This window comes from Chlamydotis macqueenii, chromosome Z (genome assembly GCF_036417535.1).
Source record: "Chlamydotis macqueenii isolate bChlMac1 chromosome Z, bChlMac1.mat, whole genome shotgun sequence".
Lineage (NCBI taxonomy): Eukaryota > Metazoa > Chordata > Aves > Otidiformes > Otididae > Chlamydotis > Chlamydotis macqueenii.
In genome coordinates this window covers 65,048,850-65,068,044 of record NC_141593.1, presented here as the reverse complement: position 1 = coordinate 65,068,044, position 19,195 = coordinate 65,048,850, and the positions used below count along the sequence as shown (strand labels likewise).

At 38.5% G+C, this 19,195-nt stretch overlaps 1 protein-coding gene across 2 annotated transcripts in view; it reads right to left on the bottom strand.

Moving 5' to 3' along the window:
• The window catches only part of DTWD2 (DTW motif tRNA-uridine aminocarboxypropyltransferase 2), a 91,791-nt gene that overhangs the window by 57,237 nt on the left and 15,359 nt on the right, over positions 1-19,195 (bottom strand). For both annotated transcript variants that reach the window (XM_086770486.1, XM_086770487.1), the window contains exon 2: positions 4,642-4,732. In XM_086770486.1, coding sequence (XP_086626612.1) covers positions 4,642-4,732 — 91 coding nt within the window. The remainder of the gene's footprint in view (positions 1-4,641; positions 4,733-19,195) is intronic.

Sequence of the window (19,195 nt, the reverse complement as noted above, 5' to 3'; positions counted from 1 at the left end):
AATGGAGACAGCAATTCAACACTACAAACTGAGTGAAAGACTCCCTTTATTTTATTTATTACCAGAGGAACAAAGGAAGTTTATTAGCTGAATCTAGCAGGAGGCAAGACACTAGACGTCAAATGAGGATTACGAAAGCCCTAAACCCAGTAAGAAATGAGTTCTTACAATATTCTCAACCTGAATGGCTCACAATTCAGACAATGAAAATCCAAAGATCGGCCCCTAAACCACAGGATTAATTAATGAAAACCCAGGGGGTGGTTGGTCTGTCTTTTGATTTATGAGCCATATATCAACAATTCAGTATTTGTGAATACATAAGGCCTGGATTAGCTCTCCCAGTTCTCTCTGGGAGGCTCTTACCTTCCACAGTATCAATGTGCAGCTGCCTGCGGTTCATAAATTGTCTTGCTACCAAACTGCTGTTAAATTAGTTCTGTGAAGACTTCTATCGCTGTTGCCTAAGACATGTACTAATTTTGCTTTTTCTGATCCATATCTACTGATCTGCTATAAATAAAACATCATGGAGTTGAAGGAATAAGTTGTCCTACTACATCCGCCACCATTTTGCACAGCAGCAGCAGCATGATGTCTCCTAGGGACAGAAGAAGATCAAAGTACCTGCAGAATGAAGTGCTAGCAAGGGGAGGGAGAAATATCCTTCAAACTACCATTGATTTTTTTTCTATCTCAGCAAAGGAGAATAAGCCATCCACAGTGGTACAGTATTATTTGTCTTTATTTCATCATAATTAAATAACACTCCAATTCACTAGTCAGAAGACTCCCCTCTTCACAGGAATATAAGAAGTGGCAATAAAGGAGCTATAAGAAAATCAATTATTTGTCTCTGATAATCAAAAACAAAAGAGCTATCATCAGTCAAGGGAAAGTCATTCAACTGTTCCCTTCCAACGTCACAGCACTACTTCAGAATTACCTTTTGTATCAAATAAATTTATCTTACCAACAGGGAAAATGGAATTTTCCAATCTAAAAAACAATCCATGTTTATAGGAAGATAAAACATAAAATTCAAAGCTGAAAGGAAGTGGTTGAGAACAGAAGCTTAAGAACAGCTAAGTCAAACTAACAGTAAAAAAAGGCTTCATTTGTTCATCATTTTCTTCATTAAAAACCATTTGTAGTTAACTAGACTATATACAACCTATTTGTTATCATACTGGCTATTTTCCATTTACTGGTTTGTAAGTGAGCAGTTACTCTCTCCTTTGTTCTTGTAAGTGTTCTAACACTGATTTGCAACTCTTTGTTTATTCATTATTTGACCATTGAAGTGCATAAATAGAAATAGGATTGGAGGATTTACGTGGTGGGTTGACCTTGGCTGGCCTCCAAGTGCCCACCAAGCTCCTCTATCACTCTGCCTCCTCAGCAGGACACAGGGGGAGAAAATAAGATGAAAATGTACTCGTGGGTCAAGATAAAGGCAGTTTAATAAAGAAAAGCAAAGGCCATATGCGGAAGCAAAGGAAAACAAAAAGATTTTATTCTCTAGATCCCATCAGCAGGTGATGTCCAGCCACTTCCTGGGAAGTAGAGCCTCTGCTCGTGTAGCAGCTGCTCCGTAAGACAAACGTATGAGTAACAAATGCCTCACCCTACCTCTCTTTCCCAAGCTGTTATTACATAACACGGTAGAGAATATCCTTTTGGTCAGCTTGGGTCAGCTGTTCCGGCTCTGTCCTCTTCCAGTCTCTTGCCCGCCCCCAGGGTATTGGCCTTTGGAGGCAGGGTTTGGAGGGATAGCTCTGATGCTGTGCAAGCACTGCTCAGCAGCAGCCCAAACACTGGTGCATTATTAACATTGTTCTAGCCACAAATACAAAGCACAGCACTATGAGGGCTGCTATGGGGAAAGTTAACTCCATCGCAGCCAGGTCCAACACAACTTCAACTGTTTTTCTTTTTTTTCTTGGCATTAGTGGTACCTTTTGTTAGCATAGCATTATTCATCTACAATGAACAGGGCAGTTCTAACTAATAAAAATATTTATTGAAGACAGCAGATACATCTTTCCTCCATTTTTGTTCATAAATTTTTAGGACAACTAGTAAAAATTTTCCTCTTATATTTGATTCTTGCTGTTCAGTAAGGAACACTATACAAAAGGAGTATTATAATGATCAAGTCAAAGCTAAGTACTGGTGTTAGATCAATATACAAATTCATTAAATACACACAATCTAAGATTTCTTCTCAGATGCTTAATATTGAAGATTCTTAGACTTATAGAAAGAAAGAAGGCACGGAAGAAGAACAACCTGAACAGATATCCTCTGCTATGCTTTAAGGGTTCTGTCCTAAGTTATACCTGTTACTCATAATTTGGAAAGTACATAAAGGCCTACATTCTGCTGGAGATCACTCCAAGGATAATAAAAAGCAAAGATAATAAAAATCACTCCAAGAATAATAAAAAGCAAAGATAATAAAAATGTGTACAGGTGTTTATACACCTAGCTATGCCACTTATGACCTAAGGTTCATAACAGTAGGCATGAGAAGGAAAAAATGAAAAAAATATTGTATTTACTTGTATATATATCCATATGCAAAGAAGAAAAATAAACTAGGCTAGGGAAATAACTCCTTCACTTTTCCACTAGTTCTGATGCTGGGTTTGGGATACTGGGTTTCTATATACTTAATTTTTAAATGATTCTCATTATGAACAATGGTACACTAACACTATTCAGAAAACAAGTATTTACCCTTTCACATGGAATGCTGATAGCTCTTCAAATTCTTTCACAAATAAAAATCTAATTAATTCATGATCTATTTGCAAAACGGAAGCTGGACGACAGGATTCCTCACCTGGGATCCACTGCTCTGTAATAAGTTATTTCTCTCTCTTTCATAGTATGTGATACCTGCACAGTCTATCTGGCACCATGGCCTCTGGATAGTAAGAATGTGGAGACACAATCACATCAATCAGAGCACAGGAAATGTTGCTTTTGACTTCCTACATTACTATCTCACCTGAATACAAGTCTTAATAGCACCATTTGACCATAGTTGGTGGCTTACTTCACCAGGACTTCCTGAGGACTTCCAAAGACAACAAGTAATGAAGCACGTGGAGGATGAGAGTCACCACTCATGTGCAGAAGGGGAAAGACTATCTAGTTAGTTTAATAAGATACTTCTGAAAAAGACTCTTAGAGTTTATCTGTAATGAAATGGCAGTTAAGGATCAGATACAGTTCAGAAGGCTTATCTGCCTTCAAGACTGATTTTGAGTATTTAGAGTACGAGCAGCCACAGCAAAGGGAATCTACCTTTGGTCAGGTATGCCTCTGCTGTTCTGGAGTCAAAAGCATCACCTGTGATCATCTAAGACAAACACTTTCAAAGATCATTGTAATATATTACTAGCTTCCTATCACTTGATTTATTTTTGACAAGCCAAGTGCCCTCATATAGTCAGATTGTAATTTTTTTTCTCCCGGATTGTCTTGAAACAGTGGTCTTCCAACACTAGTTTATAATGTGAATTATCATTACACAACACACAGTACTGGAAAAGCTGCATCCATTGTAACAGACAGCTGTTGTGACTGCTGATTAATAAGTGTAGATGGCTTTTCAGAAGAAAACAGGAACAGTGTATGAAATCTAAAAAGAATCTGCAAACATTTTCTAATACCTTCCATCATTAATAAGAAATCCAGCACAATTCAAATGCCAGTTCAAAGTTCTCTGGCACATTAATCTTCTTTTTTTTCAGCAAGTGACTTAAGCATATACTTCAGTACTTTTGAAATAAGAAGTAACACAAAACAGTATTATTGTAAGTATTATAAGTAGCCAATTAAAAATCATTCTTTCCACATTTAGTTTCTCTGTGATAGAACCCTTCTCTAACTTGCTCTTTTACATTCTGCCTAAGTTCCTTCAGGCAAAGACTCTCTACATAATGACTGAGCTACTGTACAACACTAAGTAAACAGCTGGACCAGAAGAGTAAAGTTTTCTGAACTTCATAGTCTAATTTGTAGACCCACCATCTATCCAGATCTGTGTAACTGCAGTCCAGCTTCTAAAACCCTTACAATCCATCACCACACTCCATTGGTAACAGACAAGAAAACATGAACACAAATTCTCCTATTAGGTAAACCAAAACATATGGTTCTGAAGCTAAACTATAGTTTTTCATTGGGTAAACAGCTAAGGTCATCACTAAGATGAATTGCTTAATTCATGTTTTTAACAGACCACTAATGTCAATAAAAGACCACTGCTACAATCAAAACACTTTCCTCCCTGGATCAACTCTGAGCACCTCAGTGAGACAGCAAGTCAAGATTAATTCTTGCAATTTGTACCAAGGCAAGTAGACTTCAGATTCTAGCAGAACTATGCAGATAAGAAAAGATGCCTTGCAAGCATGGAAGTTACAGAAATAAGGTGTGATTTCAGAATACACAATAACCCAGAACTGAATAAAAGGTAAAATAACTCAGCTGAACTGGCCTTTCAATCACCAAGTTCAACAGGAAAAATCATTATATGATGCTAACAGCATATCTGTTTCCTCTTGTCTACCATTTGCTGCATTAAGATTCCAGCTGAATTACAACAATTACCACAGCCTTACTCACCTCTGCTGGATGCTGAATTATATACAAGCAGGTGGAGACCTTTAGTGGATGTACTGGCAGGAATGGACATAAACACACCTTCTGAGGACGGCTACATGACAGATAGGAGAGAGAGAACAATAAAAATAATTAGCAATTTATGAAAGATGGCATAAATACATTGCAGAAATACATACTACATCCCAAGGGGCACACTAAAAACTTCCCCTTTCAACACAGTGTATTAAATCTGGTGTCATTTTCTGTTTGAAACTCCATTTATTTCTAAAAATAAAGAAGTAAGGTTTTAATGGAAATAGAGTTTTGAGAACAGTGTTCAGACCCCTCCTGTGGTCTGGTTAGGATTAAAGCACTCTGAAAATCCTTTCATCACCTTCAAGAGCAGCAACTTACTAGCATCCATACTCCAGAGAAGTCTGTTACTGCTTGTCACAGGAATTTAGTGTTTCAACAATTTTATAAAATGTCAGAATATATAATATTTATAATTGATACGTTTATAATAAATTACAATTGAAAATTTTATATGTATACACATATGAAACCCCAAACGTGCTATATTTATGATTGAGTTCATTTTTTCTAATTCCATCTACGCTGAAATATGTAGTAGACCTGCAGCATGAAATCAGAAACTTCTAATTTAAGTTTGAAAAAGGAAAACTAAAATATTAATTAAAACGTTAATATGACTGGCAGAAGAACCGTATGTAAACAAATGAACTTAAATATTGCTTGGCATGAAACTAATATGCTGAATGATCAAGGATAAACAGAAGCAAAGAATTAAGTTCAAAGTTATACATAGAGTAACTGAAGTTGTTACATTAAAAACATACATACATACACGCATGTGCACACACAGAAGTCACTACAACTTCTTTTATACATTATTTAGTAACTCACAAAAACGAAATATTTCCTTAGCAGTGAAGCTATTACCAGTATTCACCACTAAAAATTATGCTATCCCTGCAAACAAAGCTCTCTGAGTTTAAAAAGTATAAAGTCAGGATCTTCAGCATAATGCTAGGGACTCGAAGTACAACTTCACCTGCATCTTCTTCATAATCTTTATTGGTAACAGTTTATATGTTCACCACACATGAGAGATAGGAAGTAATTACTGCAGTAGACATGATTTGCAGAAGTGAATTCTACAGACAGGTCCAGATAAAGTTTATGGTGTGCCTGCCTGACGCTGCACTTGCTTATCCTCAAGAGCACACACTCAGTCAAGTGTAGGAAGTAATGCGGCAGTAATCCAAGCCAGTATAACTGTTCCCTAGTCAAACACTAGTACTTACCAGTAAATGCTGGCACTATAAAAATGCAATAATAGATAAGCTACTCTTTTAACAGTTCACAGGTTGTGTTAATTTAAACCCCCTACTTCTAGCCCCAACTATTGAGACACAGATATTATTCCCTTCTCCATAGGGTATACAGTTAAATGTTATCCAACAACAACCTATATTCAAAGCAGTGGGGGCATTGCTGATGCAAGGAAAGGAATTGGTACTGACCAAAGTAAGCACTAGAAAAAGTATTTTCAAATATTTAGTCTAAAAGGCCTATGACCAAGAAATCAGCCCAATGACAAAATGGAAATTGTTCTCATACACTCTTCTGGTATACTGTTCCAGTGGCCTGCTGTCTGTCTTTCCTTCATACTCCTAGTGCTGGCAATTTCCTGTTGTTAATCCTGCATACATTTGGCATATTCTGTTGTATTAATGGACAGGCTTTGAGCCTAAAATTAAGTACTCATTAACTTCACTATTCAGTGGGCTATTCCAGGGACCTTCACTGTGAATAAACTGAAACCAACCTCGCTTCCAATTCTCGTGGGTCTAATTTCAGAAGTTCTCCAGTGCTGTACCACTGACTTTTTTCCAAAATTCTCTCACACGTAACCAATTTAAACAGAAATTTACAAAAAAACACATTTTTTTAAATCTGGAAGCCGCAAATACCCCCAGAGGCGGTTTGTTCCCTGTGCATTGATTGTTAAGTAGAAGCTCATCCTCTTTTGGATCATCAGATTTAGAAGGAACTCAATTTTGTACGAAGTGTTATTCCTTAATTTCTCCCCATTATTAAAGGGCTGGTTTCACTAACATGAGAAGCTGTTAATGTTCTCCCTGGCATTTTCTACTGAGAAGAGATTAAGGCACGAAAATGTACTACACAAAGCTGGTCCAAAACAGTTAGCTGGTGACTTCAATTCAAAGAGCTTCATTGTTCCCTAGCTCTCACAAGCAGATGGAAACAGTTTCCAGTGATTTCTGACCTCAGGCTGTTTAACTACAACAAAGTTGGCTAGATATAACTTACTTATTTTCAAGGCTCCCTTTTGCATATGCTTCTTGTATTTTCCACACTGGCTTGGATTTTTCACAGGTAGTTTTATAAGCTTTGTTAACCTCACAAAGGAAAAATCCTAAACCCCAAACGACAAAAGGAAACTACCTTCTAGCAGCTAGTGTTTTCAAGTAGTTACAGAATAAACTCTACCTGTAATTCGATTTGTAGGGAGCAGAGCACAAACCATGACAAATAAAATACTTTCCAATCTAATTTAATTACTTACATATGTATATCCATAACTTTAAACACTCAATTAGGTACCTAATTACATTGAATATGGACTTTTACAATCCCATCCTGGGGGCATGAGACTTATTTCTGTACTTTCACTTTGGTACCTAACAGTTATTGTGCCGAGACAAAAAAAAAAAAAAAAAACACACGTTATTCCCATGTGAAACTGACATTACCAGCCTACATAGGTGGCACAGGAAGCACTGCAGAACAAGAGAAGTTCTGTTCCATCACCACAGAAGCCGCCTTTGCTCTGAGAAAGGCCACGTAGGCAGAAAAGGCTTTTTGTCTTTTTCCTTTTTTTAAAGATTCTGCCTTACATATGCAGCTGATGTTAAAAAAAGAGTAGGGGCAGCACCAGGGAATGTATTTAATGATGACCATCAGTTTTCTCCCACTTCTGGAAATGAAAGTACCAATCTGCTCCAGGCATAAACAGTAATATTCAGAATACTAAGGAAAAGGTTTGTGGGTGGGGATTAGGATTTGAAAGAGGATAATTTTTACAGTATTATTGACCTGTATGCAACTTCACTACAGCTCAAAGCTATCCAGTGGGTTCTTACCTATCTTTCAATACAGCATTTCTAGTTTAAAGACTCATGACAAAGTAACTTGTCACATTGGTGGGACTAAAAGAGAAACAAACAAATAAAAAATCGTTCTGTGTCTTGCAGAAGTGTTCCATATGCAAAAGACAGCCATGCACATGCCCAGACTTCTCATAGCTTTCCTTCCATTACTCACTTCTGAACTAATGATGTTCAGATTCAGAATAACATTTAGCCTATTTTCCCAGAATTTAATCTGGACAGTGGACTGTGCTGTGCTGTGGTGTCAGGTTTACTGTGATCACTAGTTTCTGGGCAGGGATACTCTAAAAGTGAATATGCAGCAGCCTGGAAAATAGTGAGATAATTCTAAAACTCTTTCCAAGTCTCTGTATGATTTTCTGACAAGTGTAAATGTCTTCACTTGCTTCAGGACAAACCTTTACCTTGTTACAATATGTCCAAAGGGCATCTGAAAAAAAGGCACCACTCTGGGAATGCAAATAAGCGTAGTCTTACACCCATATTCAGAAAACCAAGGGTATGTAATGCAAGGATTTAACCCCAGAGCGAGCAAAGAAAAACAATGTCATCATTTTATGCTCAGCATTTGTAAATGTTTCTAGGGAAAAATATAAAGAGGTAAAGCAGGCCAAACATATGTTCTAGAAACAATGCTTGCAATATTAAAATAAAGAGGAAGCTGATGATTTTAAACTACTATCACTTGTGCTAACATTTTCATGTTACAACATATATTGCCAAGGTCAGGCCCTAGACTTTGTACTTTCAAAGAAACATGCCTGCCCAAACAGAAATGGCTGTTTCAAGTAAATTAGATTTCTCTACTGTTTAGGTCAAAACACCAAGCATTTTAAGGTCAAAACCCATCTGAGAAGTCTGGAGAAAAGCCACAAAGTTACCATATGTTTGTTTTATAGTAATGGTTTAATATATTTTTTATACTAACACAAGTCCATTACAGACATGCATTAAAACAACATTCAGGAGTTTCACAAAGCTGTGTTGGAAGTTTAAAGGCACAAGCCCAAACACTTTATAAAATTTGAGAAGAAATGTTATTTTTGCTAACTTTATGTTAGAGGACAAACACATATTAAAAACGGTTTTAAGATTACATTTTGCATCCTCCACCTCAACCACTACAGCTACAGAAGGACTTTATTAAAAGAATGAGTGGTTTTAAGTTAAACGTAGATAAACATTAAATGATGCACTTAGGAAGAAACGATTCTAAGCCAACATAGAGAAAAACCGCAGGGCCTGAGACTAATATGGCATGACATTCAGGAGTAAGGCCTTGTGATAAACAGTGCTGTGAAAATGGCAGTTTAATGCCTGGCAGTTTTCAAAAACGCAGATCAGGTGTTAAGTGTTACCAGGAAAGGAAGATAGAATTAAACAGGGAACATTATTATGCCACTACACAAACTTCTGGTTTAGCCTCATTTCGCCCTCTGAGTGCAAAAAAAAAAAAGGCTGGAGAAGCCAGGTCAAAAACAAACATGAGGAGTCATTCCTCACACCAAGGGCCACAGATTTCTTTGCTGATCAATGCTGTGGATACAAGAACTATACATAAGTTCATGGGAAACTGGAAAAATCTGTAAGATAAAAATCCATCAGATGGAAGCACCATCACTGAAGGTAGAAAGCCACAGCCAACTCAGGAAGTCCCCTGAGCTAAAGGCAGTTGGAGAAAGGAGAGAAGTATCAGGATAAAGTGATACCAGTTCAAGGGCAGCCTTGGCTGCAGTAACCATGAAATGGTGGAGTTCGAGATCCTTGGGGCAGTGAGGAGGGAACACAGCAAGTTTACTGCACTGGACTTCAGGAGAGCAGACTTTGGTCTCTTCATTGATATAACTGGCACAGGACCACGGGTCAAAACCCTGGCGGGAAAAGGAGCCCAAGAAAACTGGTTAATATTCAAAGCTCACCTCCTCCAAGCTCAGGAGCGATGCATCCCAACAAAGAGGAAGTCAGGCAAAATCACCAGGAGGCCTGCATGGGTGAACAAGGAGCTCCTGGACAAACTCAAACATAAAAAAAGAAGCCTACAGAGGATGGAAGCAAGGACAAGTACCCTGAGAGGAATACAGAGAGACTATCCAAGCAGCCAAGGATCAGGTTAGGAAAGCTAAAGCCCTGACAGAATTAAATCCAGCCAGGGACATTAAGGGAACAATAAAAGCTTCTTCAGGTACGTCAAGTATAAAAAGGAAGACTAGGGAAAATGTGGGCCCTCTCCGGAAGGAAACAAGAGACCTGGTTATCCGGGACATGAAGAAGGCTGACTTTTGCCTCAGTCTTCACTGGCAAGTGCTCTTGCCACACTGCCCGAGTTGCAGAAGGCAAAGGCAGAGACTGGGAGAATGAAGAGACTGGGAGAAGATCAGGTTCTAGACCACCTAAGGAACCTGAAGGTGCACAAGTCCATGGGACCAGATGAGATGCATCTGCAGGTCCTGAAGCAACTGGCAGATGAATTTGCTAAGCCACCAGCCATCATATGTGAGAAGTCATGACAGTCCGGTGAGGTTCCCACTGACTGGAAAGGTGAAATATTATCCTCATTTTTAAAAAGGGAAAAAAGGAGGACCTGGAGAATTACAGGCCAGTCAGTCTCACCTGTGTGCCTGGCAAGATCAGGGAGCAGATCCTCCCGGAAACTATGCTAAGGCACAGGGAAAATGAAAAGGTGATTGGTGACAGCCAACATGGCTTCAGTAAGGGCAAACCATGCCTGACCAATTTGATGGCCTTCTATGACAGGGTTACAGCATTGGTGCATAAGGGAAGAGCAACTGACATCATCTGCCTGGACTTGTGCAAAGCATTTGACACTGTCCAGCACAACATCCTTGTTTCTGAACTTGGGAAACATGTATTTGACAGACGAACCACTCGGTAGGTAAGGAATTGGCTGGATGGTCACACTCAAAGAGTTGTGGTCAACAACTCCATGTCCAAGTGGAGACAGGTGACAAGTGGCATTCCTCAGGGGTTGGTATTGGGACCAGTGCTGTTCAACATCTTTGTTGGTGAAATAAACAGTGGGATTCAGTGCACCCTCAGCGAGTTGGCCGATGACACCAAGCTGTGTGGTGTGGTTGACACACTGGAGGGAAGGGATGCCATCCAGAGGGACCTTTACTGGCTGGAGAAGTGGGGCAATGCAAACTTGATGAAGTTCAACCACGTCAAGCGCAAGGTCCTGCACGTGGGTCAGGGCAATCCCAAGCATAAATACAGACTGCACGGAGAATGGATTGAGAGCAGCCCTGAGGAGAAGGACTGGGGAGTACTGGTTGACGAGAAGCTCAACATGAGCCAGCAATGTGTGCTTGCAGCCCAGAAAGCCAACTGTATCCTGGGCTGCCTCAAAAGAAGCGTGGTCAGCAGGTCAAGGGAGGTGATTCTGCCCCTCTGCTCTGTTCGTGTGAGATCCCACCCAGAGCACAACATCCAACTCTGGGCCCTTCAACACAAGAAGGACACGGACCTGCTGGAGCAAGTCCAGAAGAGGGCCACAAAGATGCTCAGAGGGCTGGAGCACCTCTCCTACAAAGAAAAACAGAGGGTTGGAGTTGTTCAGCCTGGAGAAGAGAAGGCTCCAGAGAGGCTTTATAGTAGCCTTCCAGTACCTAAATGGGGCCTGGAAGAAAGCTGGAGAGTGACTTTTAACAAGGGTATGTCATGATAAAACAAGGGGTAATGGCTTTAAACTGGAAGAGGCTAGATTTAGATTAGACATAAGTAAGAAATTCTTTACTGTGAGGCTGGTGAGGCAGTGGAACAGGCTGCCCAGAGAAGTTGTGGATGGCCCATCCCTGAAAGTGACCAAGGCCAAGCTGGATGGGGCTTTGACTGACCTAGCCTAGTGGAAGGTGTCCCTGCCCAGGGCAGGGAGGCTGGAACTAGATTATCTTTAAGATCCTTTCAAACCCAAACCATTCTATGATATGCTTACCCTTTGGTCTTTAGATGTATGCATACATTCATTGCTACATCTGTTCATGGCTGGTGACAGTATCCTGTGCAAACGGACCTTTTAATACGCTCTAGTATGGCCATTCTTCTATTCTCAGTCATTCCACACAATTTAAAATGAATGTATACAATGTGAATTGCAGTGGCTTCAGATTACCTAAATGTAATTTTTTCTTTTTGTGTTTTAGCTCTAAAATTTGTCTGTATGTACTTCTGCATTGCTCTGAGCAAAATCTTACAGCTCCTTCGAGGTAGCCTTCTGTAATTGATAGGGCTTACTGCCATCTTAAAAAGAATTTACTGAGTACATTACATTTCTGCTTTCCCTCACCCTACGGCTACACAGTATGTGACCTGATGCAATTGCCACAACTTTCAGGGAAGATAAGAAGCCACCCCTACTAAATGAAAGCCTCTCTCTCTTGTGCTGAACAGAAGTGAAATAATGGATTACCTCATCCTCTATGTGGCTGAGGCCCATCTGGCAAACACAGGGCCAGTGCATCTACAAGGTGTAGCTGTGCTGATAATAAGCATAGATCCTGCAAGAAGAGTCAAACTGCCACAGTCATCAGCTGAACTGTACGTTAAAGAAAGGCCTAAAGTTCACTCCAGCTAAGTCTACACTGTAGATTTGAGATTTCTGAAAATTTGCACATCCTCTGATCCTAATAAATATGAGCCATATTTAAACTAGAAACTCCAGAGCTGATGTCCCAAATACAGAAGCTCTGCTGATCTGGTTTGTTAACTGAAGCTCACACATGCTTTTAAACTACTGAGTAACAGGGAAACTGTGAATTCTAATATTGAAATAATAAATGAAGGAATTACTCATAGTTCTCTCCCTTTGTTATAAAATTAAACAAGACGAGGCAATTCATTGATTACCACTGCTTCAATTATTACAAGCTGCCCTTATTTCTCAGCAGCAGCCAGTTTGTAGATAACGTGATTGGGCAATTTTAAGGCACTACAAGATGGCTGTGTAACATTATAATGTAAATATTTCTCACAGTTGCAGTGCTAGTAGTCCTTCAGTCTAATGCTTAGTTACCCTGGGGCACAGAAATAACAAAATACCATCTCTGTCATACTTCAGATTTGATTATGAAATTCATGGTCATCATATTTTGTGGTTCTAACTCTCCTGCTTACATTACCGTACTTTCAACAAAGCACTTCCTTTTCCACTTGGTAACCTGTATAGCACCAGCCCCCTGGGAAGAAAAAAGGAAAAAAAATTTAAAAGGAGGCACATTGCTGAGGTTTTGCTACCCACAAGAAGTTAAAAGTAAATAAAGCAGGTGTATGGTTTTGGTTTCTTTTGTTGTTTATTTTTTTTAATGGTGCAGTCAGTGAATTCAATGGAATGTATTCTGGTTTCCTGAGTAAAACAATATATTGAAACAGAGAAGCATTCAAATTACAGTGAAAATTATTTGCACCTTTTGAATTTTGAATTTGTAACTTAAAGGGTGATTACTTATATATGCATATTAATTAGTAAAATACAGCTTTCAAAACTGATGATGATATGTACTGATTAGTCAACCTGTATTCCTGGACAAATTACACAAATACTTGTCTTATCCCCAGCTCCTCAACCTCTTCATCAGCTCTAGAAGCATTTAAAGAGCACAAGATTAATTATTCCGCTAAACTCCTCCATAAAAACACGCACAGAACATACATTCTATCCAACAAAAAGATCACACACAACAGGAAAAAACTTATTTCCATGTTAGTTACCAACATGCATCAACTACTTTGCAAACAAACTGTCTTTAGGTGTAAACAGGTAACGATTCAAAGAAATTTTACAGTTATCCTGCACAAAGGCTTTTGTACCGTTTTCAGTACAATTACAGACAGCAACTTCAAGCAATCGGACACAGGAATAAATTGACTTAATTGATCAGAAATCTGGAATACTTGTTCTAATTCATACAAAAACTCTACCACTATACCATGAGAGAACTATGAAGTCATTTGATGTCTTTACATTTCATGGAAAACCATTTTCCAACGCATAGGGAATGTGAACTGTGCTAATGTACTACAGGCACTGAGTTTGAGTGTTAGGACTCCATGTAATGTCTACAAATAGCAACTTTCTCCTTCTACTGCTCTGGAGTGCCAGCAGAAACAGAGAAGCACCCTCCCAGAAACACGCATTTAGCACATTTTCAGACTGCATTAATTCGAAGCCTCAATGTATTCTGTCACAAGTTTCAAAACTTTTCCATCTAGTTCCAGAAACAGCCACGGCAGCACTACATTTACAATTCACTAAAATATACCAAACTAAGTTTAGCATTTTGTACCAGAAGAGATTCAAGGCAGTACTACAAATTTCCAAACCAACATGATCATAAAAGTGACCAATTAAATACAGGCTACCGTTATGTCTGACAAGTTAGTTTCCAGAGGACTTTTCTGATAGTTGTACAGCTGACACTACATAGCATCTGTTCCTCTTGCCTCAAGACACTACCAACACAGCAGGCTTGGTGACTGTATAAAGACACATGATACACAACAGAGGCACCCAAAAAGCAAGACAATCTTTTCAGACAAAAACTGCCTTTGAATCAACCTAGTATTCCACCACCGGAGAAATCAGGGGCAGGGGATACAGCAATGGGAGGGGAAAAAATAAAGCAACAGACCATATCCAGCTCCTACACTCAAAAGATCAAAATAAACTTCAGCAAAATAAGTGTTCAGAACGAGAGCACAGACTATATGTAGTCCCATTTTAATATTTACTCTCAGAGTAACCCAGTACATTTCAGGAATTACGTCCTAAACTCTTACTGAAAAAAGCAACAAAATGTATCTCAAAAAGCAAAATCATCAAAACGATTCTCAACGCAAGCCTTAAAGAAGCTGTTGTGTGAGTGCTGATTTTGAGCTTGGAGTTTTCTGTTGTTGACATCCAGCCACTGGAAATGGGATTTAGATCACCAACTCATTTCTTTTTCAGCAGCAAACAGCTATCCGTTTGTAATGATTTTCAGTCAAAGCTCAACTGGTCTGGATTAGAACAGCTGTAGCAAAACATTTGAAAAGCCTTACTTACAAAGATTACAAGATGTCATTCTTCCTAGATTTAAGACTAAAATTGGACAAAAAGGCAACTCTCTGGAGGTTAGAGATGGAAGCAGTCATCTATTTCACGACAAGCTCAGAGTTCTCACTAACAATAGCATTCCTGCCTTTTGGAAAATTACATCAGCATGTGCGTTTCTTGAAAAATTAGGCATGTAAGGAAATACACTTTTTTTTTTCTCTCCAGAAAACACATATTTGTAAAAATATCTAAAATTAGTAAAGAATAAACCTTCCCTTTCAAGTATTTGGTAGTTTATGTATCATTCCAAATTTCCCTTCTGTTTTGCATTATTATTTTTTTTCACAGTAGTTTTGAACATTAAGTAGTTATTATTATTATTATTATTATTATATTTTATTATTATTATTATTTTAAGAGATAGCTGTATTCAGAGAACTATAACTTAAGGATGAAGTGGTTTTTATGGAGAAGCTTATAACACTACAGTGACAGGCAACGGCATTATAAGTATTTTCAATTAATTTGGACATTTCCGTTAGGTTTTGATATTACAATAGAAGGTAATGGGTTACCCAACAAAATTAGTAGATTCATGTAAGAATGCTATATGTTAAGTGCAAGCTGTCCTCAAGGAGTGTTCTTTTACATGTTTTCATGCTGAATGTCTACAGACAAAAATCAATACCTTCAGAAATGTGGACAAGGTCCATGCCACCTTTTAGGCTTGAAAGTTGTGCATTTTTCTCATGTAACTATTTCCCAAGGCAAAGAACCTTTTTACCTGACCAACTAAATCATAAATAAAGGACAAACAAGTCAGTTTGGGGATTTTTTAGACTGTAACGTTCATGGCAGCTTTGCAAGGCTAATCTGAACATATTATAAACAACAAATACCTTCCAATGCTATAGAAGAGAAAAGACAGGAAAAAGAAAATAACAAAATATCCACTTTGTATATTTTCCTAATATATTATACAGAAGCAGACCATGGCAGGCAGCTTTCCTTGCAAATAACTGAAATTAACAAATCAATAGGAGAACAGTCTTTCAGTTATTTCAACTGTTTACATTAAAGTTGACTGTGGTTTCCACTGTAACTAATAGGAGTAAATAAAAAATAGCATTTAGCTTATGCAGCACTCCAGTCATTACAGAAAGGCCAGGAAAGCCAAGAACTAATGAGCCTGAGATTGTTAACATTTCCATGCATCTTGGCTCTATAGTCTGGCAAAATAGCTGGCACTCTGACAAGCCTGATGCCAAACAGTTAGCGGAGCTTTGAATTTGCTGAAGAAGGTGAAGCAGTAGGCATTTAAAGTGAGCTGTTGAGACATAAAGATTAAGAAGTTAAACTGAAGTTTTATATTGCCAGCTTTATCATTCCCGATCTGTCTCAGATGTTTAGAGGTTGTCAAAAGAAAAGACAAAACAGAATAATCCTATAACAAAAAAAAAAGTCTTGTGGAAAAGCTCAGAATTTCCTGGGGAACAGAGGAACCCACTGATCCAAGAAAGAAAAAGAAAACAAAAATTCCAACAATTACAGAATCAACATCTTGATTCTTTAATCTATTTGTACACATGCAGAGAACACTCCAGTTAACTGCATAAAGTAAAAACCGAAGTACATTTTTAAAGAGCACATGAAGTTCATAAATTAATGTTTCTTAAGTTAAATGAAGTCTGTGGATACCAATAGCTGAAGATTATTTTTTTTTGCAGCACTACAGAGTTGCATTGGTTTCAATATTTGTTTCAAACTGAAGAGTTGTTTTTCCTCAATGCTTGTTACTATTTTAGCCTTTGAAATAATAATTACAAAATGAGAAACTGTGCCATTGGCTGTATGTGATAAAGCTCAGTCCAGCTATGGTTTATTTACGGTGACATGCAGCTTGTTTAAAAGATGCTTAAGAAATGCCTATATCTGAAAATGCTGCAGCAAATGATTTCCAACGTAAGAATACAAAATGCTTATAAAAATAAACACTGCCAAAGAGACTCTCTTGAAGTTTTCATTTCTAACTCTTCCTTAATTTACGTCTCTCCATCAATTTTAATTGAAAAGACACAGAATCTGAACTTTGTGTAGGCAGGATTTTATGAACTCCAGTTATACAATCCAACCTATACCCCTTTCTAAAGGCTTATATAGGAAAAAGGAGAAAAGGTGTGAGTAGTTACTTGAATAGAATTAGAGTTGTTGCCTATTTGCCTGAGATAACATCATGTATTAGGAAGGTCTGTCCTAATCTGGTCCAAAATATTTCCATTATCTTATTTTCTTGACTAGAACTGAAAATAAAAAGCTGAAAACTATCTTAAAGGCATAGACTGGAACAGGGCAGAGTCCTCTAAGCTATAAGACAGTCCAGAGAAGCAAAAATGGTCATAACATAGAAAGCACCTGCTGTGTGACTTCCCTAGCAAGGGCCGTTAAGATGAAACACAACCCAGGCTGCTCTTGCCATGCAGTGGGTGCCCCCCCCACGCAGCACCCAGCCCACCGCCACTGCTGCTGGGCTACACTGTGCCTGCGGCTCCCCGCTGCTGCACCTGCTCCTTAGCCACTCTGATTTCAGCAAGCTTCAAAATAAAAAATCCATCCAATATGTTATTGCATTTTAGTGAGCATTAATACACTCACCAGCAATTTATATTTTTAGCAGTATTTCAGCTTCTGTTGAGGTTAGCAACAATAATTATTTAACTGTATATGTACACAAATGCTGACAAATTTTTCTACAGTTTTATACAGATTTGCAAGAAAAATCAGTCCAGTGCATTGGTAACATCTGCACTTTCACACACAAGAACATACATAACTGATAAATTAGAGAAGCATTAGCACAGCCTAAGGGAAGTCTGCTTCTGCTTGCTACTCAGCCTGTTTTCAGGAGAATGATAGGGTTCTTCCAAGGCAATAAAAGCCATCAGACACAGAACTCAGTGCTGATTCTCTGCCTGCACCAAGCTTTCATTATAACCCAGAAGAGGACCAAAAATATATTGCGCATGGCACTTGGACTTCTGTACAGCAGATATCTTTTCCGAGCTGCCAGGAGTAGCGGGCAGGGTCCTCTCTTCAGCCTCGGGTCTGGTAGGCCTGCTAGCCCCCTACATGACTGCCCAAAGAGCCTCCCCCCGGGGGACTCTCAGAAATTGTGAGTGATCAGCCCTTTTCTCCCTCTCCATCCCAGTCTGGTACCTTGGCATGAGGGAACACGGCTCTTTTGCACCCCGTGTGGAACAGTCAACATTGCAGTGAGCCAGGGGACGGGCAGCCTGAGCAGCTGAGGCATTAAGACACTGCTAGCTGGACCTAGTCAGAGTATATTTCAGCTGCGTCCAGTGGTTCAAACAGCAACTGAAGTTTAAGTTACACCCACAGCATTCACTTGTTCCAAAAACACAGATCAAGTACCAATCAGACTGACTTTTCCATCTCCACAAAAGCAATAGGTCTTTTAATATTTGAAATTTAGGTCTACGTATGCAACTTTACCTTATTTAATATAGTATTTTAAAGACAGAGCATATTGGCATGTATACTTTATTTGCTAAGTGCACAAGTCTGAATCCTAGTTTGAAACAAGCAGATGAGAAAGAGCAAGTTAAATTAAAAGCTCAGTGCACCAAATGAAGTTAGAAGTGAATTCTGCCATTGATTTTTAATGAAAGTAGCCTTGGTACCCACACATCTTTCAGAAGCTAAAAGGAGATCTAAGTTTCTGTATCCCTCAATCCACACAACAACATCATATCTTGTCACTTAGAGATATGAATTTAAGCATTCTTCATTTCACAATTAATAAAAAAATAAAATAAATACACAATGAAATGAAGGTATACTATACTTTATTTTGGTAAAACAGATGAATAAACAATAGAAAGCCCACTCCAATCTATATCTAGCATTAACATAAAAGTGGATGCCTTCCATTAGACAAAATTTCTTTAAAAAGTACATACTCCTGTTAAAAGGAAAATCTACCACTCTCTGCAGTTTATCTTCAACTGGACGTAAGCAAAAAATACAGTTAATGGAGGTTCACATGATGAATTACAAATGTTAGGAAAATAGTTAAATATTACATAGAATCTTCAATTAAAGCACTCTATTCACTTCATCTGCCATAGATGGCAGAAGAATGGAGCTCTGTTTATACATTCAGAAACTTTAGTATAACTCAACATTATCACATCACGTGAAAAAAAAAGGCAGCGTGCAAGCAATACTCTGTTCAGAAGACTTCCTGATTCCTCTTAGCTGTAAAAGCACTATAAATGCTACACTACACTCT